Source organism: Mytilus galloprovincialis, chromosome 9 (genome assembly GCF_965363235.1).
Source record: "Mytilus galloprovincialis chromosome 9, xbMytGall1.hap1.1, whole genome shotgun sequence".
In the NCBI taxonomy this organism is placed as follows: Eukaryota; Metazoa; Mollusca; class Bivalvia; order Mytilida; family Mytilidae; genus Mytilus; species Mytilus galloprovincialis.
Window position 1 is genome coordinate 66,426,775 of NC_134846.1, and position 27,537 is coordinate 66,454,311.

General features: G+C 31.1%; 1 protein-coding gene across 9 annotated transcripts in view; it reads right to left on the bottom strand.

Moving 5' to 3' along the window:
* LOC143045696 (dual 3',5'-cyclic-AMP and -GMP phosphodiesterase 11-like) overlaps positions 1 to 27,537 on the bottom strand; it is a 117,252-nt gene that overhangs the window by 66,312 nt on the left and 23,403 nt on the right. For 8 of the 9 annotated variants that reach the window (XM_076218396.1, XM_076218391.1, XM_076218398.1 and 5 more), the window contains exons 3-5: positions 13,568 to 13,657; positions 11,520 to 11,546; positions 3,197 to 3,334 (exon numbers count right to left, since the gene is read on the bottom strand). In XM_076218396.1, coding sequence (XP_076074511.1) covers positions 3,197 to 3,334; positions 11,520 to 11,546; positions 13,568 to 13,657 — 255 coding nt within the window. The remainder of the gene's footprint in view (positions 1 to 3,196; positions 3,335 to 11,519; positions 11,547 to 13,567; positions 13,658 to 27,537) is intronic. The other variant, XM_076218394.1, reaches the window with a different exon arrangement.

Consider the following 27,537-nt stretch of genomic DNA (forward strand, 5'->3'; position numbering starts at 1 on the left):
TCAATGTGTCGGACATTTGACAAAAATAAGGAGAGAGACGAGAAGTGTCTATTAGTTTTTTGTGCAGACCAATGGGAGTATGTCCTAAAAATTGAACACTCTAATATAACAATTAGAAGATATGGTATGATTGCAAATGAGACAACTCCAGTATACATTTAACAAATCAAGATAGTCGGTATTATAGAGTTAATTCGTTACATAGTGTGTGAGTGACCTAAAACGATATATACAGGGTCAGTAAATTCCATATGAGGTTTTATTTTGGCTCAAACTCCATTATGGAATTTACTGACCCCGTATATATCGTATTATATGTAGGTCACTAACACACTATGTAACTGACAATATCTGACCAAAGTTTAAACGAATCACTTATTTGATTATGTTTACAGTTTTTATAATACTGCAATTTACAAATATAGGATATAAGATTTATTGATATAGGTTGTCTGAACGCACAGTGGCAAATATTTCATGTAGATTTATGCCAGGGAGAAGAACATTTAAAAAATTACTAAGATCTTGCATGAGTTGTCGGTGATAAATAATTGAAAAGGTTTTTTTTTAATTTATCTTCATCATTTACGTCCAGCGACGAGTATTTGAAATATAAGGATGTCAAAGAAATGAATGAGTTGATGAGCTATATTACGAAAAGGACTGTGACAAAAATAGTCAAATCAGTCGATTGTAACATTGATTGATTGAGGTGAAACCTTAGGTATCTTTATAATTCTAAAACATATTAATGGACAATTGATTGAAATTGTAAGGATTTGCAAAATCAAAACAGTCATAAATCTTGCGTCCTCAGTTTCATACTGATGCTTGAGGATGGTTGACATTGTCTTCGATTTTTTGGGAGTATAATATTTTTTTTAGTACCAAAAAATCTTAGATACATTTTAATATTCTCCCGAAACAATTTATTGATAAGCACTGTTTCTTTCTATATTGTGTTGGACAGATAAATAATCAAGGATAAAATCTATTTTTGATGATCAAATTTTTATTCTCTCCGATTTCAGATATCTTTCATGTCGGTTAACTACCGGTACTGTCTCTGAACGTTCAGCTCCACATTACTAGTACCTCAGATCACAAGGAAAATATGATCAAATATATCTCATGTCATCTTGACTTTTGTATATTATCTAAGCTTTCCAACTTATTTTGAAAAAAATGAAATACTTGGTGTTTTTGCCCTCCAAGTTTGATTTTAATTCTAATTGATACATGGATCATTTAAGCAGTACAGCGACAGAATAAAAAGGGGGTTACATGGAGTAGTGTCGTCATACGTGTGTTATTGATACAGGCAAGACAACGTATCTTGTCAAAATCTTATCGTACTATACAGAAGTTTTCAAATGCAGGAACTGAACATAAGAACTTTACAAAAAAGTTCATATATTTCTCATTGACTAGAGCGAAAAATGGCTAAAGAATTACAGAGTTCAGAAATGTAGATTCCCTCACCTAAAACAGACCGTAATATATATATACAGTGTATCATTGTAACGGGTAGTTTTGTTTAATCTATTTTACTGTGTCTATTTTCGAAAAGAATGTTGTACAAGGTTTTGTTAATAATATATATAATGCCCTTTAGGCCGACGTCGTAATTTCATTTTAATAATGAAAGAAAGTACACTACAGCTCAGGTGGATTTTGCTTTGTCCAACCGTTCACAGTGGGAGTGGGCGCCGGGTGGTCAAACTTTCTAGCTTGTCCCCTCTGCCCACCCATAGGAGTGGTCATGCAATTTCTTTTGTTTAATCAAAAGACTGGCAAGTACAGTCAATTGAAAAAAAAACATAATATGAAAAAGAAGATGTGGTATTATTACCAATGAGACAACTGACCAAAATGACACAGACATTACCAACTATAGGTCACCGTACGGCCTTCAACAATAAGCACAGCTATAAAAGCCCCTGATGAAATATTTGTAATCACTATTTTTACAAAAATGAGATTATAGCTAGGGTAGGCTGCCCACGGTGGGCCGGTGGAAAAAGCAAAATCTGACCGGGCTGTGGTGTAATTAAAAGCTTCCCTCCTTGTTCAATACGAAAACACTCATAAGGAAGAGCAATTTGTATGGCTACTTGCAGTTGCATAATTGTTAAATCTTGTTGAATTCGATATCAAATTTATATTATTCATAGAAGTTTCATATCACGGGTTTACAATTATTTACTTGCTATACAAACGTCCGTTTTTTTCTTCTGCTTCTAGATTTAAGAAATAAGCAACTCTGTTACACTCAAACAATTGGTTATTAAAATTGGTACATGGTGTCTTCGTATATCTTCTGATAACAATATATTATTGATATTTAAGTGATATATCCACCATCCGTTATAAATATCTAATATGTTTATTTGGCATGCCATACTCGATAAAAAGTGCGGACGTGATAGAAAGCACCCTTTACCAAAACGTCAACGGAGATTACATTCCACGGAGGTTACATTTCGACGATTTCGTCATTTATGAACCATAATATGAGTATCTGAAGATAAAACTTGTTCTAAAATTAAATGTTGACACCGTTATCGATCTGTTGGATGTGGAGTTTATTTACAAAATTGGTGTTTATTAAGATTTGACCATTCCACGGAGATTACATGCTTAACAAATCTCTGCAGATTTCAACTTTGTTTAGTTTTTCAGACTGATGTAATTGGAAATAAATGACCATTGTTATAAATAAAACTATTTATGGTAACCTAATGATAAAATTTTACTTATATCACACTCTGTGTTGTACTAAATATTTTGTCCTGCTTGGTCTTTTATTCATCTACGGAAATTTCAGGTTTACGAAGAAAACATTATGGACGGCCGGTACGATCACTATCGTTGTGAAAACCATACTAAACTTTATATAAATCAAAAATATAGATAATAAAGAAATCTAAAAATTCTCAGATATAAGTATAACAAGCTACGGGTATATTACTCAAAGTCGTTAAGTTTGCTTTCTAACGGTGGGACAAAATAACGTCATAAAATGGGCGCTTTAACGGAGAACCAGTGTATTATGAAATGGAGACACAAGGAAAATCTTTTTTTTTAGGGTCATTTTTTAAATACAAGTGTCATCGGTAAAGAAATGGTAGTCTTAATTCAATACCTTCCACTTGAAACTTTAACACACTCAACAATTAAATAAATCAAACTTTACCACGTTTATGTCATCAATGAGCATGACCTGACATCGAGCACACTGTAATAGGGACTGGGTATGCATCATAATCTTGTATATCAAGTTGGCCACATTACTCTGCTCTTCAAAAATCACACGAGCTAAGTCTAACAGCACCTGTAAAAAGTAATACAACATGTTATAAAGATTTAGTTACTTGTTTCTGATGTTTACAATTTTCAAATTAAACCTAGAGGCTCCCAGGTGCCTCAAATGCTCAAATACTTTCAGTGTTCACATCAATCACATGCCTCAGCAATACTCAGTATCAATGTTATTATGACTTTCATGGACATCACCAATACTGAAAGACCATTTATTCTTTCCTTAAAGTTTGGATTCAATCCTGTATTCACATGATTTTTCATACATTTTGTAATTTTCAATTAAATGTTCTGTTAAGCTTTAATTTTTGAGATGTACATGTAGTGGTTATTTATAATGATAGCAATGACGTTGGTCCATCAAGGGCAGGCATATTTGCCACACTTCCTTACCTTAAGGACAATTGTTGCCAAGTCAGTTTCAGTTTGGTTAAGAAGATTCAAAGTAGGAACATTTTACAAAAGTTTATGTTTTTTCTTACAAAAGTTAATTCATCAACATAAATTCCATTATGGTGGTAATATTGGATCGTAAGCTGGTTCATTGGTATTATTTTTGGCAGGAATCCATTTAAAAGTTATTTATTTTTTAAATGTTATTCCTTTCTTTACCAAACACATCTTTTTTCAGCCAGCCAGAAATTGCATAGGGAGATATTTCGAAGAAGCAGTACTAGAAGAACATGTCAATGAAAATGGTTATAATTATTTAAGATGGATCAGTTTAGGTATTTTATCACCTCAGAGAGAATCATCTAATATTTGGTCAAAATGATGATTATTCGTCCATGCTTTTTTCAAAAACATAATAAAAGTATTGGTCACCATGCTTTTTTTCAAGCTATGAGATTGAATTTTGAACTATGAGAAGGTAGGTTTTATAATGCTTTAAATAATAAAACAGACAAATGGTATCACCGACCTTGTTCTCTTGCTACAAATAAATTTTGGAAATTGACCATTCTAAATAATTTAGAATTTGAGTTATCTCCCCTTAAAAGGCCAAGTTGACAATTTGACTCAAACAAACAGAAATATTTGAAAATCAATTAAAATTAAAAACCAATTGTTCAGAGAACAATTGAAAGTCTTTCCACACCAAAGAAATTTTGATAAGAAGAAAGTTTCTTTATACTGATGAGATAAATAATGGTTTAATTATATTTTTGAGTGATAAAAGGGAGATAATATGCTACTTCCGATGAAATAAATGTCACTTCCGGTGTCATATGATAGCTTCTTTCACACTGATTCCAAAAATATAAAGTTTCTATATACTATTGTATGTAGACGGGGAAATAATGGGCCACTTCCGGTTTGTTGGAAGTCATGTTTCGTCTCCAGTAATCAGTGTATGTATCTATATGACAAAATATATTGATTCTGGGTACTTTGAGATGAAAAAATTGCAAAAAAGCTACTTCCGGTTTTCTCAAGGTCACTTCCGGTAGTCATTTTTCAAGGTCATTTGTCACCTAATCTTTTGTACAAGGTCAAATGCCTTTATAATGAACTTAGTTGAAGTCATAATCAAATAACCTCATATCAAGACATTTGAGGGGCAACAACTCCTATAAGATGCAATTAAATTGTATAAGACTAAATGTAGCATATCTTCATTACAATAAAGTTGACATTTTGCACTTGTTCTTTAGTATGTATCTTTCAAAGTGTCGGAGAAAATACAAAAACAAGCAAAAGTCACAATTGAGAACTTGACCTTGACCTTTGACCTTGACCTCATTTTCTAAGTTAGGACTTAGGGGACTCAAATAAAAACATTCCAGGGTTATACGGTTAACTGTTTATGAGTTAAATGAACATACCGACAAATTTATTTTGTAAAGGTAGATAACTCCTATAAAATTTCATTGAATCGCTTCGATCCAAATTAGCCAAAAATTTCTGAGGATGTAACGAACAATTTGTAAAAAGAATTTTGTCGCTATCTTTTTTTGTTACGAAGGAGATGCACACAGAGGTTAAACAGTGAAAAGGGAGATAACTCTTACATAGAAAATGGATCTGCTTAGCAGGGTGAAATTTAAAAGCGCATAAACTATACGATACCATATGGGAAATATCTAAGCGACATATTGCGAAACAAACATTTTGCGCAAGGACAAAATTTGGCGGAAGAAAAAAATAATAATAATAATAATAATCAGAAGAAAAACAATAAGTCTTTCCACAGAAAAGTGGAAAGACTTAATAAAGCATTAAATCACTAATTTTTCTTTATTTCAATAAAGAATTACACGTAATAACCAATCTTTTTCAAATTTTGCAGAATTAAGAAAAGACCTAGACCCATTGTGAACAGCTTTTTTACAATTAAAGATGTCAGTATTCTACCTTAAGCTAAATAACAAAATCTTGGGAAAATATTTCAAAATTGTTTTAGTTTATAGTCCACTAATGTTTCTGATCAGTAACATTTGTCCATTTAACTAACCCAAACCTTCCCTTGAGGCAACACTATTTCTGACTATAAATATGAAGTCCATCAATATCAATTTGTTCATTCAGTTGTTTTATTGCTAACACCAGATATAATGACCCTGTCATAATGACAATGGTCAATACACTAGCAGTCAATATTTACCATTCTGAATGAAATACTAGTGAAAACACTTGAGTTTGACAAATACCAAGGGAAGACTTCATAAGGACTGATTAAACTGATATACACTTAAGTGGAATAGAGTAAAGCTTATTTTTATATGGGGTCCTCATTTATAATGCACATCTTAAGGGTTCAAAATGTCCATGAACTGTTCTTGTTGGTGAAGAACTTTAAACAAATTTATAGTTGCCTCTGACAGACCTTTGAAAATTCTTTCCTTCACAGATTTGATATTTAAAAAAAAAAATATACAAAATTTGCATTGCTTTACTGGTTTGAAATTAGAACATGCTGGAAGGATATTACTTAAATTCACAAAGGAAATTTCAGATTTTACTCAAAAAGTTTGAAATCCAACTTTGGAATGATGACCTAAAGTAAATTTGAGATGATTTATCATCATGCTTGCTTAATCTAAGAAATTGCTTGCATTGTCCTTAAAAAAGGATAAATCAGGACTTGTCAATCTCAATATCTCTGATAAATGCTATTGGGACTTTCAAATGACATTTGGTTGGTTAATTTTTGGAATGTGTCCTACATATTTTAACTTAGGTAGTCTTTTTATATCTGAATTAGCTGAATAATATCACTGTTAATACCATAACTTGCTTGAAAATCCTAATCTCAGTTGCAGTTTCAGAGGAGACTTCATAACCAGCTCAACCAAATTAAAAGATTTAAAGCATGCAGTGTGTAGCATTCAATAAGACAAGTCGAAGAAAATTTGTGACACATTGTCCTTGTAAAATTACCATCAAATTTGGTCAATAGGGTGAATTTCAAAAGGGTTGATCATGAATGTTTTGGATAGAAAAATGAATTCACATGTACAAGATAAACTAAAATAACATTTGCTATATTATTAAAAGTAAAGGTTACACTGTAAATTTGAAAACAAGAATGTCATTTACCTACCAAGTCATATATCTGGTAACCTCACCTCAAATTTATTTACCATAATATGTATACTGAAGTCATATGTAAAAGCAATAATAAAGTTCAAATGTACTTTCACCCATTCTATACAATGTAATCTTATTTTTTTCATTGTATAAAATGTAATCAAAGTGTTTACAATTTGTACATAAATTGGTAGGTGTACCAATAGATCTTAGTCTTCAAAGAACTAAATAATTAATGGACTATCATCAACAAACCTATCATAAATTAATGTGATCATCAATTCCAAATATTCAAATTCTTTATCAATTAAATTAAAATGAAGGTGGTCTAATACCTGATGATTTTTCATTAAGTATCCTGTTATTACACTGAAAAGCTTGATTATGTTATCATGATACCAATAAAAAGCCATCAGATCGTTTATTAAAATTGCCTTATTATTACAGTAGCTACCTTTATTAGTTATCAAAGGACAGTACGGCTCATGCAATTACCTTTCATTATATGAAGATTTCTGATGCTTTATTAATGGTATATAAAATGGAATCATTAATTTTTCATGACATTTGGGGTTATTCACCATTATAGGAGCGACAATTTTTATCCTTGCAGCTATTTCTTTCTAATGGCAGTCTGCTAATGTAACAATCGATCATATCCAAAATTACAGAAGAAAAAAAACATATAAATATATATGGTGAATAAAGGTTTTATAGAAAGTGCTGGCAATATCAAATTGATTTTATTTTGAACAATTTGTTTATTGCATGAGCCGAATCAAACATATTTGGAGGGATTGTTTCCATTGACGATGTTAGTTACGAAACCTTAAGGCTTAAAGCTATAAATTCCTGCTGAGTCTTCAATATGATCCTTTATCATCACTGTAACATTCCAACATAAAATAATTCCAATTTCAACTGTAACTTTTACTAATCATATTACTCTGTCAAAGCCGCTCATAAAAGAAGCTTGGAAATCCTTATCTTTATATGGAGGTAGCAATATTATTATATTAATGTCTTTACATTTAAGAGTTCAATTGTAAAGAGAATATTAAACCTTTAAGTAATACTAATACTTCATCATGGACTAAAATATAAACAGATGAATGATATGCTTAAACTGATTTGATGAGAAAAGAGAAGCTTTAATCACTTCTTTGTACAGCACTGTGACTGAAAATAAACTGGTATTGGGAACATAATTATGTCATACCAGCAGGTAGCTAATCCCTGATTTATCAAATTATATATAAAATCTTACAAGCTGAAAGGCTATTCAAGAATTAACTGACTTCTTGCATTTGTGAAAAATCTAAATATGAATGAATAAAAGAACATTTTTGAAATCATACATACACATCCATTGCTTTTCGTATTTTTACTGTGCACAAATGATATTGAGTGATGGATGAAGTAACTCCTTTCTTTCCTATTATACGTAGAGCCAGGAACCTGGTTGGTGGTAGTTGATTGTTAGATCTTCAAATATTGCTATTCAGCATTGAAGACAAGTACAAATGTTTGTAATAGCATGTCATAATGCCTGTTAAATTTATTCATACCTCGAGATGTCTTTTCTCTTTTTTTTTTTTGACATGCTGTGTCATGTAACCTGAAGCATTAAGCCCTTCTTTTTTTTGTTTTGTAATAAAAATACTAGGTATATGGCTGTGAAATTGTCCCCCGTAAGTGTCCTTGGCAAGTAGAACTTATATTGCTCAAGAATGGGTAAAAAAATCACAATTCAAGGGCTTGAGTGACCAGTAATTATTATATGGAATTCAATTTTGCATATCATATTGGTTATCTACAATATCACCTTTTAAAGAAAACAACATAAAAATGGTAAAAAATGTTATTCAACAATTTACACCTTGTTTTATTCTTATGTCTTGTCCTGCTGATCATTTTTGCTATCACAGTTTCTCTCTATCTACTATCACAAAATTAGGTAAGAATTTCATGGGCAGTAACTTCTTTATAGAGTCAACTTTCACATGTAAAGGTACGATTACATGACATATTCACATTGTACAAAATGAGTATCAACATTAAATGCACTCTATAACCCCTGTCTTACTCTTACTAAATTTTGATGTAATTATAGCTTCAGCTGGTTCTAACTTTCAAGAAGGGCAATAAAAGCATTATTAGTTAATCATATGTTTGTGTCCTTGCATATAAAGGAGTTTCTATTCCAATGATCATCATCCAAGAACTTTCCAGATGTAATCACAGACAGAAATAATTGAAGAATTATTACAATAACACATTGGATGATTCCTTGTATCAATAATTAACTTCAATATTTTGATCAGGTATTCTGTATATCTCATCAAATAACTGAAAATAATTCAATATTTGTGTTCTGACTTAAGGGATAGGTTTCTACTGTGGTCAGACATACAGGTTTTACTGTAGATTGTGAGACAACTGTTTTCAGCATATTCAAAGAAAATATGTTTTTTTTCAATTTTTTCCTACAGACAATATATACATAAACTAATTTGAAGACAAAAAAATTATAGAATGTAGGCTTTCTTTTTTTTATATATAAATGTGCTTATATGGGCAAGTACGAGTATAACACTAGAATTCATCTGAATGAACTCATTGATAATTAGCTGATATTTTTTGTAGCATCCATGACAACAATTTACAATACTAAAAAAATTGCACCTTTTCAGACAAATGTCTGAATGTCTGAAGGCATTAGCAATCTTCATTTAAATAGCAAATTAAACTGAAAATATACAATACATTTGTCTAGCTTTACAGAGAAAAAGACCCACATACTGATTGAACTGCAGTATTTTTTAGCTCCTAATGATCAGTAGTATTTGGATTTAAAGTTCTTTGTCAAGAGTTGTTGAAAAATGAATTGTTCAAATCACAGAAGGAGACATCAGTGAGCTAGGGTTAAACTTAATCTGTGAAATAGACTTTTCTGATACACTGTCAAATACTTCTCATTAACAGTCTCTTGGTAATGAACAGACCTTATTGTTATGTGGTACGGTTTTGCACATTGTTGAAGGCCATATGATGACCTATAGTTATTAACCTCTAACGTCATTTGGTTATTTTCTTTGACAATGAAGAGAAGAATATGTCTGAGGACACAAATGCCTAAGTGCTCAAATAGAACAGATGGAAGGAGGGAAGAACAGAAAGACGGACAATCAATGGTAACACTTACTGTGCTTATCCAGTGACCTTTGGGGTATCACAATAGCAATGGCTCAAACAGTTTACCAAATTGCAGTTAGATTTCTTCTCCAACTAACTGATCAACTGGTAAAATATTTTAGCAGATTGCTCAAGTGAAATGTTGTTAGTATGAAGTGAGTGCTGTAAAATCAAACATAATACTTACCATCCAGATCCAGTTAGTTGAAATCTTTGTCATTTGTTTCAAACACAAAAATGACTTACTATAGTATGAGTCACTGAATAAGAAGGTCTAATTTTGACATGGAAACTTCTATCATAAATAGATTTTATAAATAAATAGTTGAAAACATTGTTTTGTAAGTCTATAATTTATAGCTCCGTTTTCCAACAACAAGTTAGTGCATAATTGTAATTTGGATTTTTTTTTCTAAAGCAATTACTTATCTGCTACCATTAAAGGGAAATAATTTACATTACTGAAAATCAGCAAAATGTTGTCACAATTTTTGTCTGACAAATATCAACTTTCCTCATTTAATTTGTTTGTAACATTACTTTTATGATTATTAAACTTTTATCCTCTATTTTGAAAAGAAACAATGAAATTTATTTTTAAGATGATTAAAATTTTGAAAAAAATTGTAGCAAAATCAGAAGCCAGGTATCATTGATTAATTTTTTAGTGTACAATAACTCAATAAAAATTATTTCCCTTTAATGCCAGCAGATCAGTAATTTGTATAGAAAATATTATACGAATCATAATTACATAATAACTTTGTCTTAGAAGACAAAGCTATAAAATATACATCTACAAAACAATGGTTTGAACTATTTATTTATAAAATCTATTTATGATAGAAGTTTTCATGTCAAAATTAGACCTTTTTATTCAGTGACTCATACTATAGTAAGTCATTTTTGTGTTTGAAACAAATGACAAAGATATCAACTAACTGGATCTGGATGGTAAGTATTACTTTTGATTTCACAGCACTCACTTCATACTAACAACATTTCACTTGAGCAATCTGCTAAAACATTTTACCAGTTGATCAGTTAGTTGGAGAAGAAATCTAACTGCAATTTGGTAAACTGTTTTGGCCATTGCTATTGTAATACCCCAAAGGTCACTGGATAAGCACTGTAATACTCCTGTTGACAACCATTCAAACCAAAAAATGTCTTTATATCTAATTTGAAAAAATTGAGCATTGTGAAATATTGTGAAATAATTTGCATACAAACACACAAACAAACAACACATCTTAAAGATGTATCATTATCTTTTCTTATCAGTATAGCTGATAGCAGTGGTTTGTAACTCTTAACCACAGAAAACTAAAATGTGAATATGTGTGGATTATTGTGAAACACACACACACACAAATAGACATTTTGTGACTACATCTTTCCAAATCAACTTTTTGTGAATTAATTATTGTGACACACACCTAAAGAAACGTGAGAATTCCTATCTCACATACCAACGTATACTGAACACCATTATTTTCCTGCAAAAACAAAATTGACAAATACATTTTTTCAGTTCACTTATCAACTGAGAAGACTTTGTTTTGTCCTCTTTACTTACAATCATGTTATAATTTATTTCAAAAATTTGAAGTTAATTTGGCACATGTTTGAGTACATGTTTGATTTATTTGAAAATTATGATCTATCATGTAAAAAGTGAATACTTAATTTGTTGAGATTTATGTGATTATTCTTAAATGATGGTTGATTTACATTTTAAATGAAGCGATACAATCATTATTTTCTGATATCAAAATGAAAAAGATCTAAAATTGATTATCAAGTGCAAACCTACAACATTTAGTAGGCATAGTGACTCTCTCAGCAAGAAACTGTTAGATATAGCTTGTTATCCAGAATCTGTAAGTTTTACTGACATTTTCTCAATATCATCAGACAACCTATAATTTCCTATGAACATTATAACTTCAAATGCACTCTTATCATCACGAAATCAACCAGTCACCCAAATAATGAGGGAAAGCCAAGCCACATAAATAGTCCTTTTAAGTTTTGTTGAATTTCTAAAACCAGACAAAAGTAATTCCAGAAGCACGTGCATAGGAAATTATATTTTTAAGCTTAGGTATAAGTATGAACAAAGAAAACAACAGTATGGCCATAGTATTCATCTTGGTACTAGAATATTTATCTAGTTTTCCTCCGCCTTTAATGTTCCACAAGAGCTTCTTTCTATCCTTCTTCAATCTTTTTTCATTCCTTCATCTTGTCCATTATCTATTAAGAGCTTTTTATGTGTGTACGCCTAGACCAATTCATATCAATTTTGAAACAGTATAACAATCTAACAGCACCTTTGTAGTTAAAGAGCTCATTGAGAAACCATTGCAGAACTTTTGGTTGTTGCACGGGATAGCAAAGCCATTACAATTAGTCTTTCTTTGTTTGTTCTGTTGACTTTCCCATACCTGACAAAGGTAATTCCAGAGGCATGTGTTGCATAATGTGCTTTGTTTCAGTCTGATTTTTACAGCTTGTTCATGTGTTGTACTATTACACCACTGTCTCAGATTCAGGGGAGAGTTGCCGTTGCCCTCTAACATGTATTACCCTGCCACATTCTGTATCTGCCTTTCTCAAGTCAGAAACCTGTAATTCTGTGGTTCATGAGCAAAACCGGATAAATGTTATTCTGTAAACATATATGTCGTGTGTGCACCTTAATTATACCTTGCTTTTTATGTGTTTAGAGCATGGTTTACCATCACTTGTTATAGATGTAGTAGCTGCTCTAAAGTTTTATTGTAGGTGAAATAGTTTTGTTGGATAACTGTCACATTGAGATTTAATCCATGATATCTCCCTTTTATGCAACAAATATTCAGAAACAAAAAACTATCATATGATTGCACAGCACTGTAAATAATGAAGATTGATCTTTTGGACAAATTCCAATTAACGCCTCGTAAAATCAGTGAATCTCCATCTTTTTTTTATGCATCATTGCTAATATAAATGATTATTTTTGGGAAAAAATGAATAAAACATTATCTAAAAGTAACATATCATTCTTTTTCACACCCAGTTTTTTTTTATAGAAATTTACCTTGTACTTGTTGAAACATGCTACAAATACTCTAAAAATGTAGAGGCCACTTAATCTTAGTTTCATATAATTCCAATCAGGCTTACACGATAAGCTTACAGATATTCCATCACGAAGCAAGGATAAAAGTTGTATATAGCATTATGTTAGCATTCAGCTTTATACATATTGCAATTGTATTACATTTTTTTTTTACAATATTCATGACTATTTAGTAACACTGTAAGGTTACTGCATGAATAAATTTGCATATTGTCCTCAGTATATTTTTATATTACAGGAGCTTGTATGGTAAAGCAAGGCTTTAACAACTGTTTAAAACATGCTTTGGTCACTCCTGAGGTTGACGATTTGTAGTTATATTTGCATATCTGCAATACCACAGAACATCGCATGCACAGGGATATATAATATTGCTTTACAATGTCATACCTGATTTCTTCGGTTTTCTAGTAATGATTTCTCATACAGCTGTGCATTCTTGAGTCCAATACCACAAAATGCAAGATATGATCCAAACACCTGAAAAAAATGTGAAATCATATAATACCATTCATATAAAAAAATTCTGTAATATATGAATATTCTTCATATTGGGATGGCAATGGACCAGCTATTTGGGAATATGTGACACTTGACCTGAGAATCTCCAATACTTGAACAATTGCCACCATATAACAATCACTTTTCATTTGGGGTGTCAACATTTTTTTTTTCACAATCTTTGTTAAGTCGAGTAATGGCCAACAAATAGTGATATGGTGTATACATACATGTTTTTCTAAAAATCATTCATCGACTCAATGTCCTTAATCTAAAATACTGAAACAATTCAATTTACCTTATTGTTTTATGGGCACTAAATTTACTCAAAATTACATGCATCCTCAAACAAAACCTTTTCTCTAAAATCAAACCAAAATATATATACAGCATAAACATTATAACTCTTTATGTGACTGTCCAGAGACAGGAGCATGGGACATTAAATGTTAATTGTATGTTGCTGTTTATCATATTTTTTTTTTGTTTTGTTCAAAGAATAAATCATGCTGTTGGTCTTTTTTATTAACTGAATCACATTTTGTCAGGATGAGGACTTAATAGTTTATTTATTAGTGTCTAGGTTAGTTTAAACATATTCATTTATAGTGGATTGGGAAACAAGTTTTGCAACTTATATTAATCCCTTTCCACTTTGCAGGTGCGAGAGCTGCCTTGTAGCAGCATTAGCCTACTCTTTTTTCAAAATCTACAAGGGTGTCTTTAACGTGCAAGAGATATAACTCTCTCTTAACACGAGTCAGCCATTTATCGTCCCCTTCCAACGGACTATCATCATTTCCTCAAGACCATACTCGCAAATGGTGTCAAGGGAGAGCCGAAAATTCAGCCCCTGTGTCTAGGTGTTGCTCATCACTGAAGGTCGCACAGTTACATCCTCATCTTTTGGGTCTAATTGATAGTTAAACATTGGATATTGAAAACCAGTTATTGGTGTCAGATCTTCAGTCATTTTTAATAGGATGATTTTTTGTTGATTTAAATACCAAATATATAGATTATATAGGTAAGGGTGCTTTTACAAAAAAACATTTCAAGCTTATTTGTTGCTCTCTATTTTTCTAGTTTTGTTGTTGGGTTGCAATTCTATATATAAACTGGTCAAAGATATCAGGCTTCAATTTAGTACACCAGACACCAATTTTTTGTCTAAATAAGACTCATTAGTGATGCTTAAAAGAGAAAAGTAAAAAAGGTCACATAAAGTAAAAAGTTGCAGAGCATTGAGGACCAAAAAAAAGGTTTCGCAAAATATAGCTATTTATTAAATGCTTATCCATATTTTTATTCATGCTATCTGTTATTCAAATTATTTCATTCATAACATCATAAGGAAGTTAAAGAGATTGTAAATGGTGAAAAAAAACATTTGCATACAGGTAAAATAAATTTACATTAAACAAACACTAGATATGAAACGAATGCATGAATGTAAGAGCAATTGAGAACATGTAACTGTCACCATTTACTGACAATCACATCAAAGATATTTAATCTAAAGTTATGACAACTTTACAAATATATTATGACAGATAGGAAATATAACTTAAGTATAATCATTTTAGAAAGATTGTTTGAATTTAATATTCATGTACTTTTCTGTATAATCAGAAGATGAAGCATCAGTTGGTCACATCCAACATCAACTAGGTTCATATCTTTTCTTATGTCCCTAATATAAGATACAATGAGTGAATACTTGTATAGAAAGTACATAAAATCAGCAAAACAGAAATATATGCATCAACAACATACAGTTTTTTGAGAAAAATCTACAGAGTAGAAATCAGAAGTTTGATAATGTTAAGGTGAATCAGGACTATTGGACTGGGCATAATTTCACGCATGAATTACCATGCACACAAAAAGTTTGTATCGCAAATAAACTATTATTTTTTTTAAATATTTTGATTGATTAAAAATGTTAAATTATTGTTTTTATGTCACTAATAAATTATTATTGTTATTATGTGTATCTGTGAAAGACTCAAAATGACATTTCACCCAATTTCACCATTTTCCCACCAAAATTTTTGGTTAAAGGCAAAATATTTTTTTTTCCTTATCGGTGACCTATGTTTTTTATTTGCTCATTCTTTGAAGCTATTTGATTCACTCTCTTCGAAGATTAAAATAACAAAAAATACAGCACTTCTGACAGAAACTTCGAATAGGCCCGAGCCACCTTAAGATAAATTTTGTAGACGGTTTTTCAATAATTTTATGTGCTAATTCTATACAAATGATCGCTTATTTAGAAAGATTTCAATCAGCATGATTTCAAATGATAAATGAGATAAATGCATTTTTTTTCGATTTTCAGTTGAAGTTCAAATGAGCCCAGGCTGTATGCAAAATTTTAGCAAAATCTACGATAGCCCATTTACTGTAACTTGACCTTAGGTTGCTATTATTTTATCATTCCTTGATTTCCGTCCGATTTATTCCTCCCTTTAAGTTGCTTTCATTTTTTATTATTCCTGAATTTTTATCTGATTTATTTCTCCCTTTAAATATATTATTATTCATGAATTTACATGAGCACATCTGGGTCACCAAAGTTCAACAGTAAACAAATTATACAGGTGTTCAAAGCCATTCTATCAAAAGCATATAAATTGTTAAAATCCTTCCCTATCCACGAAGCAATTTGACTAATGTCAACAAAGAATATGAAAATAAGGAAAACTTAATTATCTATATTGATTTTTCAAATATTTTTTATGGGTTAATTTTGGTTTTTCTTTTAAATAGCAGATGTTTCTAAAAAATTGTTCCTTCTTCCAGGAGTTCAATATTTCACAGAGTAATAAAATATACCCCAATAACATGCAGCTATTTTAAGCTTACCCGGTCAAATGTTCTAGAGTATAATAAAACATTTAAGATTTATTTGGTTTTTGATCTACTAGATCAAAAGGCAAAAAAGCACTTCAATGTCATCATAGCTAACTTAAATGAATGAAACTTATCCTAAGTTATAAATTTGATTATTTATGTACAACAAATATATAATTAGATTGTAATGTCAGAATTTCAGTTTACCAAGTCAGCTTTATAAGTAGGCAATATATTTTTCAAAACATTAACCATCAAACCATTCAAACCGATTTTCAATATAGATTTGTCCAATATATATCTATTCTAATAAAGACCAATCTCGAATTTCATCAATTTCTTCTCTCTTCTAAATTTTTCTGCCAGGTGAGCTCAATACAACAATAAAAAAAAATCTTATCATCAAGCATTGCTTGTTGTGTATGCTTGCTCATTGTTGTAGGCTGTATGGTGGCCTATTATTGCTCAAATCAACTTCGTTTGAACTTTGGGAGATACTAGTACAAATGTAGTTGTCTTATTGGCAATCATACCACATCTCCTTATTTTCAAATTGTAATTTCAGTGGTAAGTTTCCAAGTTGAGTTACCATTACTCTTTCTATAGCAAGGTAATTGTGTTGAATTAAACGCGTAAATGTGATTCGTTATGACACATGTGGCCAGTGATTTCCTATTTATATCTTTGATGAATTACAATTATTTTCATTTAGTTTATATATGCATACTTTTGCAATAAGCATAAAGATACACCAAAAGGTTGAAACAACCTTTTATGATAATGTGCTCATGCAGCAATGTAGTACTAACAAGGATTTATATAGTTACTGAAGAAATTCTTGGTACTACATACTGATAGTTTAATATAGCTGTTGACCAGCTCTGGATCTAGGTCAGTATTTTCGTAATTTGAACTTTGATGTAATAACAAAAGAGCAGGATTATTTAATTTCATTTTCAAAGGAATTCATATTTAACTTTACTAAATTACCTTAAATAAAAACCTTTATATTTTTACATTAGGTGAACAGAAAGTTAATACTTATTGTGAAACTAATGGGTTTTTTTACGCAAGTTTCTAAATTAAACAGAAATACTTAAAAGTCTATTCATGCCTTATTTGCTTTTTATTTAACCTCAAATATACAACATAAGAAAGGTTAATAGAACATATTAGTATAGACCCGCTTAACTAACAATAGTACTATCCATGTACAAGTAAAAATATTACTGATGAAAATTTGACTTGTCATATTTAAATGGAAACCTAAAAAGAACTACTGTAGGCATAGCATAACTAGAGGCTCTAAAGAGCTGCTCACCTTGGTCTTTGTGCATATTAAACAAAGGACACAGATGGATTCATGACAAAATTGTGTTTTGGTGATGGTGATGTGTTTGAAGTTCTTACTTTACTGAACATTCTTGCTACTTACCATTATCTCTATCTATGGCCCATTAGTAAGGCCAATTAAAATTAATTGATAGATTTTCATCCCCGCCTGCCCCTATGAAATCGGCCCGCCCCGAATTTTTTTATTTCATAAAATTTACGATTTCCAGATTTTGTTCATTTCCGTTACCGGTAACCGTTAAAATTTCGTTTCATTCAAAGCTTCCTGTTTCAAAATTCGGGTTTGTACCTCGAGTAAATCTAACCAAAATGATTAAGTCGACATATTCTGCTGCTCTATGATGACAACATCATCTTCGGAGAGTAAATATTGATTACGAGAATGACATGAAAATATTCGTGTTACGAGAAACACTCTGTTTTCTAGACCGCAAATCATGGTATGTCACAAATAATTTTCTGTGATCAGAAAACTGCGGATTTTTTTATTTATGCAATGGCTTTGTGTCAGGAAATTTAAACCGTGAATGATATCCAAAGCGCAAGATTCGTGGAAACCGTTGATACAGAAAACATGACTGGATTAAAGATATTGAAACACAAGCACAAACTTGTTAGATTTATGACCGTATTTTGAATTTAAAAAGTCGACTAACATACGCATTTTATTTTTATGTTGACAAACAGCAAATGTCCCAATACACATATAAGGGTCTTTAAACAACAACTTTTTTTTTATTAAGTTCAAGTTTTACATGGTAATTATATTTTCATCTTGCATAAGTACCAACCCAATTATTTCAACAATGTTCGAGTTTTCATTTTATTCTGTACTCATAATAAATGTGTTGAATACCAATGCATTTGCTTCATTTTAATGGAATACAAACCATCGTTTTGAAACCCTAATTCATTTAGTAAAGGTAGACCAACTGAAGAGAGCATTTCTCACACGTTTTTGTTGTTTAGTTTTTAAAGCCGCAATTAGATAGTATTTATATAAGGATTTGAAAAATTATGTAAGATTCCTCATACTTGTGTCTACATGATATAAGCTTATCATTATACTTGCATATATGAAGAACTCGTCACAAAAGGGTTTCATATGAAATAAAATTTAAAAAATAAAATCCTCCCACCCACCCCATTTTTTTCAAAAATTTGGATGAAAATCTACTAATTAATTTTAGTTGGCCTAACAGAGGAAAATATCTTGTGAAAATTTACAAAATTTATGAAAATTGATAAAAATTGACAATAAAGGGCAATAACTCCTTAAGGGGTCAACTGACAATTTTGGTCATGTTGACCTATTTGTAGATCTTACTTTGCTGAACAATATTGCTGGTTACAGTTTATCTCTATCTATAAAAATATTCAAGATAATAACCAAAAACGGTAAAATTTCCTTAAAAATTACCAATTCATGGGCAGCAATCCAACAACCAGTTGTCTGATTTGTCTGAAAATTTCGGGGCAGATAGATCTTGACTTGATTAACAATTTAACATTGTCAGATTTGCTCTAAATGCTTTGGTTTCAGAGAAATAAGCCAAAATCTACATTTTACCCCTATGTTCTATCTTTAGTCATGGCAGCCTTCTTGGTTGGTTGGCCGGGTCACCCCACACATTTTTTAAACTAGATACTCCAATGATGAATGTGGCAAAGTTTGGTTAAATTTGGCCAAGTAGTTTAAGAGGAGAAGATTTTTGTAAAAGATTACAAAAAATTACGAAAAACTGGTAAAAAATTACTATAAAGGGCAATAACTCCTTAAGGGGTCAACTGACCATTTTGGTCATGTTGACTTATTTGCAGATCTTACTTTGCTGAACATTATTGCTGTTTACATTTTTTCTCTATCTATAATAATATTCAAGATAATAACCAAAAACAGCAAAAATTTGATTAAAATTTGAATTAATTTTTAATCAGATTTGCTCTAAATGCTTTCGTTTCAGAGAAATAAGCCAAAATCTACATTTTACCCCTATGTTCTATTTTTAGTCATGGCAGCCATCTTGGTTGGTTTGCCGGGTCACCCCACACATTTTTTAAACTAGATACTCCAATGATGAATGTGGCAAAGTTTGGTTAAATTTGGCCAAGTAGTTTAAGAGGAGAAGATTTTTGTAAAAGATTACAAAAAATTACGAAAAACTTGTAAAAAATTACTATAAAGGGCAATAACTCCTTAAGGGGTCAACTGACCATTTTGGTCATGTTGACTTATTTGTAGATCTTACTTTGCTGAACATTATTGCTGTAAACAGTTTTTCTCTATCTATAATAATATTCAAGATAATAACCAAAAACAGCAAAATTTGATTAAAATTTAAATAAATTTTAATCAGATTTGCTCTAAATGCTTTGGTTTTAGAGAAATAAGCCAAAATCTACATTTTACCCCTATGTTCTATTTTTAGTCATGGCAGCCATCTTGGTTGGTTTGCCGGGTCACCCCACACATTTTTTAAACTAGATACCCCAATGATGATTGTAGCCAAGTTTGGTTAGATTTGGCCCAGTAGTTTCAGAGGAGATGATTACGAGCACGACAAGTGATGAGAAAAGCTGTGTAGACTATATAGTGGTAAATTTTGTTACCAAAACCTTGATTTGTAACAATATTCATGGATGGAAATGAGATCTCCTAGAGTCAACCAATGTATTTATCTATCAAAAATTTGAATATTTACATGCTACAAACCAGAGTTCGAACCCTGAACAGTTGGGGCAAGTATGGACACAGCTCTGAATTTGGATTGTGATTAAATAGTTGACACAACATAGGTTCTGACACAGAATGAATGTGGTCTAAGAACTTAAACTTAAAAACTTAAAAATTTTAAATTGGACATTTACCTATAATGGTCCAATCCAAAATCTAAATACATGGTTAGATTCAAAATATCAAAGAACCCCAAGAATTAAATTTTTGATGAAATCAAATAAAGATCAAATTTGGACCCTATAGACCTCAATGTGGACCAATTTGATAACCGGGCCCAAATATCAAAAATCTAAATACACGGTTAGATTTAGCATATATCAAAGAACCCCATATAAGCAATTTTTGTTGAAATCAAACAAAGTTTAATTTTGGACCCCGATTTGGACCAACTTGAAAACTGGGCCTATAATCAAAAATCTAAATACATGTTTAGATTCAGCATATCAAAGAACCCCAAGGATTCAATTTTTGTTGATATCAAACTAAGTTTAATTTTGGACCCCAATTTGGACCAACTTGAAAACTGGCCCCATAAGCAAAAATCTTAATACATGTTTAGATTCAGCATATCAAAGAACCCCAAGGATTCAATTTTTGTGAAATCAAACAAAGTTTAATTTTGGACTCTTTGGACCTTAATGTAGACCAATTTGAAAACGGGACCAAAAATTAAGAATCTACATACACAGTTAGATTCCGCATATCTAAGAACCCCAATTATTCAATTTTTGATGAAATCAAACAAAGTTTAATTTTGGACCCTTTGGTCCCATAATTCCTAAACTGTTAAGACCAAAACTCCCAAAATTAATCCCAACCTTCCTTTTATGGTCATAAAGCTTGTGCTTAAATTTCATAGATTTCAATTTACTTATACCAAAGTTATGATGCGAAAACCAAGAAAAATGTTTATTTGGGCCCCTTTTTGGCCCCTAATTCCTAAACTGTTGGGACCAAAACTCCAAAAATCAATCCCAACCTTTCTTTAGTGTTCATAAACATTGTGTTAAAATTTCATAAATTTCTATTTACTTATACTAAAGTTATTGTGCGAAAACAAAGAAAAATGCTTATTTGGGCCCTTTTTTGGCCCCTAATTCCTAAACTGTTGGGACCAAAACTCCCAAAATCAATCCCAACCTTCCTTTTGTAGTCATAAACCTTTTGTTTAAGTTTCATAGATTTCTATTTACTTAAACTAAAGTTATAGTGCGAAAACCAATGTGTCTTCGGACGACGACGACACCAACGTCATACCATATAATCACACAAGAGTGCACACACTGAAATGTCTCGCCTTCTTTACTAATCATTGATATTATGTTGATACTCCTAAATATAAAGCTTTATTATGACTGTCACATAAACTTAACATGAATCATGAAAATGAGGTCAAGGTCAGTTGAACCATATGCCAGGCAGACATGTACAGCTAACAATGCTTCCATACAACAAACATGACAAATATAGTTGAGCCTATTGCTTATAGTTTAAGAAAATAGACCAATTACAAAAACTTAACACTGTGCAATGAACCGTGAAAACCAGGTCAAGGTCAAATAAAACCTGCGCGACTGACATATAGATCATAAAATATTTCCATACACCAAATATAGTTGACCTATGACATATAGTATTAGATAAAAGACCAAAACTCAAAAACTTAACTTTGACCACTGAACCATGAAAATGAGGTCAAGGTCAGATGACATCTGCCCGCTAGACATGTTCACCTTACAATCATTCCATCCAACAAATATAGTAAACCTATTGCATAAAGTATGAGAAAAACAGACCAAAACACAAAAACTTAACTATAACCACTGAACCATGAAAATGAGGTCAAGGTCAGATGACATCTGCCCGCTAGACATGTACACCTTACAATCATTCCATACAACAAATCTAGTAAACCTATTGCATAAAGTATGAGAAAAACAGACCAAAACACAAAAACTTTACTATAACCACTGAACCATGAAAATGAGGTCAAGGTCAGACGACACCTACCAGTTGGACATGTACACCTTACAGTCCTTCCATACACCGAATATACTAGACCTATTGCTTATAGTATCTGAGATATGGACTTGACCACCAAAACTTAACCTTGTTCACTGATCCATAAAATAAGGTCGAGTCAAGTGAAAACTGTCTGATGGGCATGAGGACCTTGCAAGGTAGGCACATATGAAATATAGTTATCCTATTACTTACGGTAAGAGAGAATTTAACATTACAAAAAATCTGAACTTTTTTTTTTCAAGTGGTCACTGAACCATGAAAATGAGGTCAAGGACAATGGACATGTGACTGACGGAAACTTCGTAACATGAGGCATCTATATACAAAATATGAAGCATCCAGGTCTTCCACCTTCTAAAATATATAGCTTTTAAGAAGTGAGCTAACACCGCCGCCGCCGCCGCCGTAGCCGCCGGATCACTATCCCTATGTCGAGCTTTCTGCAACAAAAGTTGCAGGCTCGACAACAATATACGACAACAAAAATTTTTTGCGGTCGTATCAAAAGTAGAAACAGAAGACAAAGAACATAACAAATTCAAAACAGAAATACCATATTTTTTTACAATTAACTGGCTTCAACTATGATTATCTCCAAGAAACCTTATCACAATTAGTCCCCACAGCCATTTTCCCAACATGTCAGTTTATTAGACAAATCCATGACATTTTCTGAGATTTCCTTCATTGCATGCCATCAAGGAAAACACATCAATGACTTAATGACAATATCTAGGAGGCTCAAGGGTACAATAATCAAGATTATGCATTTAAACCTATTCAACTGACAGACTAACTAACTAAGAATAACTTCTTTTTAACATGCTTTCTTAGAATCAAATCCATCTTATTATAAAGTGCTAATTTAGCAGATTTGAAATTGAATACTTGGGCATAATACAGAAGAACCGAAACCATTAATCTGTTAGATTGTCAAAACACATTATTTCTTGAATATTTTTATAGAATGAGAAGCTCTCAGTTAAAGCTAAATGATGTCAATGAAACAAGACCTGTTTTTTAGTAACTTTAGGATTTAAAGCGTAGCTTCATGATTACATGTTGAAAAATTACGAGTTAAAGCAGTACAACAAAAACAAAGTTGATCTAAATTAGCAATATATTCTCTGCACTATCCATCCATATTTTACAATTCAAGGACGTCACAACAAATCAAAACTCCAATTCATTTACTCCTCTGTGTAAATCTAATACTGTGTTTACCTTCACTTGTTTAAAAATCAAAAGTTGCAGTCTAAACATCTGGGAAATAGCAATGTTAGAAACAAGCAGGAAAAGAAAATATAAATCAGTCAAGTCAATTGGAGGAAATGTGGAATCTAATTATTTTGTTTGTGTTCATGTCTGATTGTGTATTTACTGGGGATACATTGAAAGTTTTATTTAGGAAACAGATAGGTTTTGATTAATTTAGACTTTAAGCAGATCATCATCACATGATGCTTTAGTGATGGATTTTGTAGTTTGGAAGCCATCATACCATTAATTAGTCTGGTCTGCTTTACAGTACCCATTGTTTTATTACAAAACATAAACCTTTCATCCCTTGACCAAACATTCCTCGTGTTATATATACAGTAGCAGATCAAGGAGGCATAGAGGGTCCTTTAATTGTCCAAATTTTTAAAAAATCTCATGATTTAATAATAAATATGGTAATTTTTAGCCTTGCTCTTATAGACACAATATATAAATTAAATTATCACCAATTATCCCCTTCCGAAATTCTGAATCTGTGTCTGATAACCATTTAGTTTAGTTCTTCTGGTCAATTAATTTTATAAATTTTCTATTTGCCAAAGTTGGAAAAAAATGTCTGTAATGAAAGGCAATTATAATTTGGTAAATCTTTAATGATCCTGTTAAGCTTGTCTGTCACTAAGTATATCTCTAAGACTCTTAGACCTAATCAAAGATAAAACCTTGAACCATTTCTGCACTTATTGTTCTAAGCAGACAGAATTTTTCTAAAAAGAGATTTTCAATACACTATCTGCAGATTTGGCCTAGGATTTTCAGATTATTTTTATCATTTTGTTTTTTTTTAAGACTTTCATCTGTGCATTTACTTTTAGAAAAGTAAGACTAGGAACTCCAAGAAGGTCAGGAGAGCATAATTGAGCAACTTTTAATAAGTGAGTTAGATGGATTTCTCTTTTATGGTAGTATAACATATGGCCAGGGTTAAAACTATTCATTTGGCTGTGCAGTGTTAATAAATATGCATCCATTTTCAGACAGAAGTGGACATTAAATCTAATGTTTGATTGCTTATATAGTTCCATTCTCAATGTCAATGAACCATTTCAACATTTTAGAAGAAATGTGCGTACTTTGCAAACAAACTTGTAAAATATCTTTGTGCTACCATTGATTTTTCACTATAAACAATGCAAAACCTTAAACTTAATTTGTTTGTGACACTGAACATTAATTGAAAAGATATTTAATTTTCATTCAAATGATATGAAATAAAGATAAATCATCACTGTCATAGATACAAGCCAGCAATTTGTCAAACATTAAGCTCTTTCAAAATCAAATTACTGCAAGATTTTATAAGAAACCCTTCAAATTGCACTAGCAAGATATAGGTTGTTCTGTTGACACAGATTTGAAGTAAAGTACAATACATCATATTTCTGGATATTTTATAGAACTGTGTCACAAATAAGAATACTTCAATATTTAATACCAGTAGTGAAAGAATTAAATAAAAAGTGATTACAGTTTATATTGGGTGTATTCACTGCTGATGAAAGTTACTGTGTGTGTAAACTTGAGGATTAAATTTTCAATAATGCATTTAGGATCTATTCTCCTTTTATGTACGACTCTGACTCAGCCCCGTCTTAATAAAGCCTACTTAGTCCTATTAAGTTCTGTAGTAATTGGCACTTACTGGGTAATAGCAGGATTTTTGCAATATTTTTTTTTTAACTGTCACTATGGAACACTCATGAAAACTATACTAAAATAAATAGCTTTGATAAGCTTAACAGTAAACCTGTAATACTTCTTAAGTGCTTTTTTTTCACTGATTTGTACAAATGTATACCAGTAGTCAGACATTTTCTTCAATCATATTTCAGAAAAATATTTAGATCGAATCCATATAATCAACCATTTTTGCAACTTAAACGAAAGGGATATTTGAGATAAACCCTAGCAATAATATATTTAGATATATAATTTTCTAACTAGCTTATGCCAATATATCACATCCATAATGGTTCTCAACTATTTTTTAATTCATATTTTAACCTGTAACATTTCATAGCATTTAAATCTGTCAGAAAAGTTGGAATTCAAAGACATATTGCCTTCCAAAACACTGCATCAGTATTAATTAGATAGTGCATTAATCAACAGGAAATGAAAATTTCCATGTTAGACGCTAACTTTGCGTGATGTATCCAAGAGTATCGTAGGCAACAGTGACATCACAAATATTATCCTAACAGGGTATTATCATTAACAATGAACAATATACTTATGATTAGAGAGACCTTAATAAGAAAACGTTATATTCATTATGAAAATTAAATTTACCATACCAGGCACAAGAACCAATTGAGTAAAATGGTGATGTTATTATTGGTTTTGTAATATAAAAAAAATATCTCTGGGATTGATTTTTTCTAATTTAGCTTATAAGATTTGCGTTTTCAATTATAGTGGGAAATAAAAAAGAAATAGGCATCAAATCTACTGTTCATTTAAGCGTCCTGTACTGATCAAGTATTATCTGGACAGACATTAAGTCCCCTAGTCATATAAAAACATCAGTTTCTTTTAATTGTTACTTATACAACTCTGATTTATATCAATTAACATTTGGCCTTACTATCTTCTCAAACAACAAAATACTGTCTGTTATGTCATATACTCAATTTTGGTAGAATTTTTTCCAGGTTTCTTTCACCCACATGACCTTAAGTCAGCTATTGGTAATTTGCTACTGATAATAATCATGATACTAGTAATTATTTTTTAAGGGAGGGGGAAGTTTAGCCTTCAGTATTTCAGATTCTTAATCAACTAGTAAGTGTTAGTATTCTTGATTGAAATAAATGTCTATTAATTTTCCACATCTACCATTTTGATCAAAATGTTCAATTAGGTGGTACATAATTAATCAATAGTGTTTCATATTGAAGACATTTACAACTTTAAAAAATCACATATGTCTAGACCCTCCACACCATATATATTCTGATTACACTTTTTCCAAATCCTTTTTCCAGCCATTTCAGACAAAGTTTATAAATATTTTTTGCTATTTTTTATAACATATTGTCTGGAAAAAAATCATTTATCAAAAATAATTTTCATTGATTTTTATTGAAAGAGCTTATATAGAAATACAATTTCTTTCTGTTAACTTGTTGTAGATAGCTCATATAACAGTGAAATCATGACATCATTCTCATATTCAACTGTTTCAAACAGCCAAATAATTACAAGCAAACATGCAAAATAGCAAAATATTGCTGTCTGTTACCTAGCAGTTATGCATCGTAGTGCTTTCACCATACTTTTATTAGAGAAATGATGTTTGGGTTTACCATACAATCAACTTTTTGTTTTGGGTGAATTTTAAAACCCTACTTAGTGTTTTTGTGGGCTGTTATATTTAACATGTTTAAGATAGAGTAGATTTATTGACATATTTTTTATCAATTTTGTAAATTTTTTTGTCATCTTAAATTCCTAAAATCCCAAGTTTAGTAAAAACTGAAGAGTAAAAACACAATTGAATTCACATATATTTTTACTCTAACAATATAGAAAGAAGTGCAGAGGAATGTTCTAGGCTTAATTTTGACTGCTTTTAAAATCTATAAAGGTGGGAAATGAAATG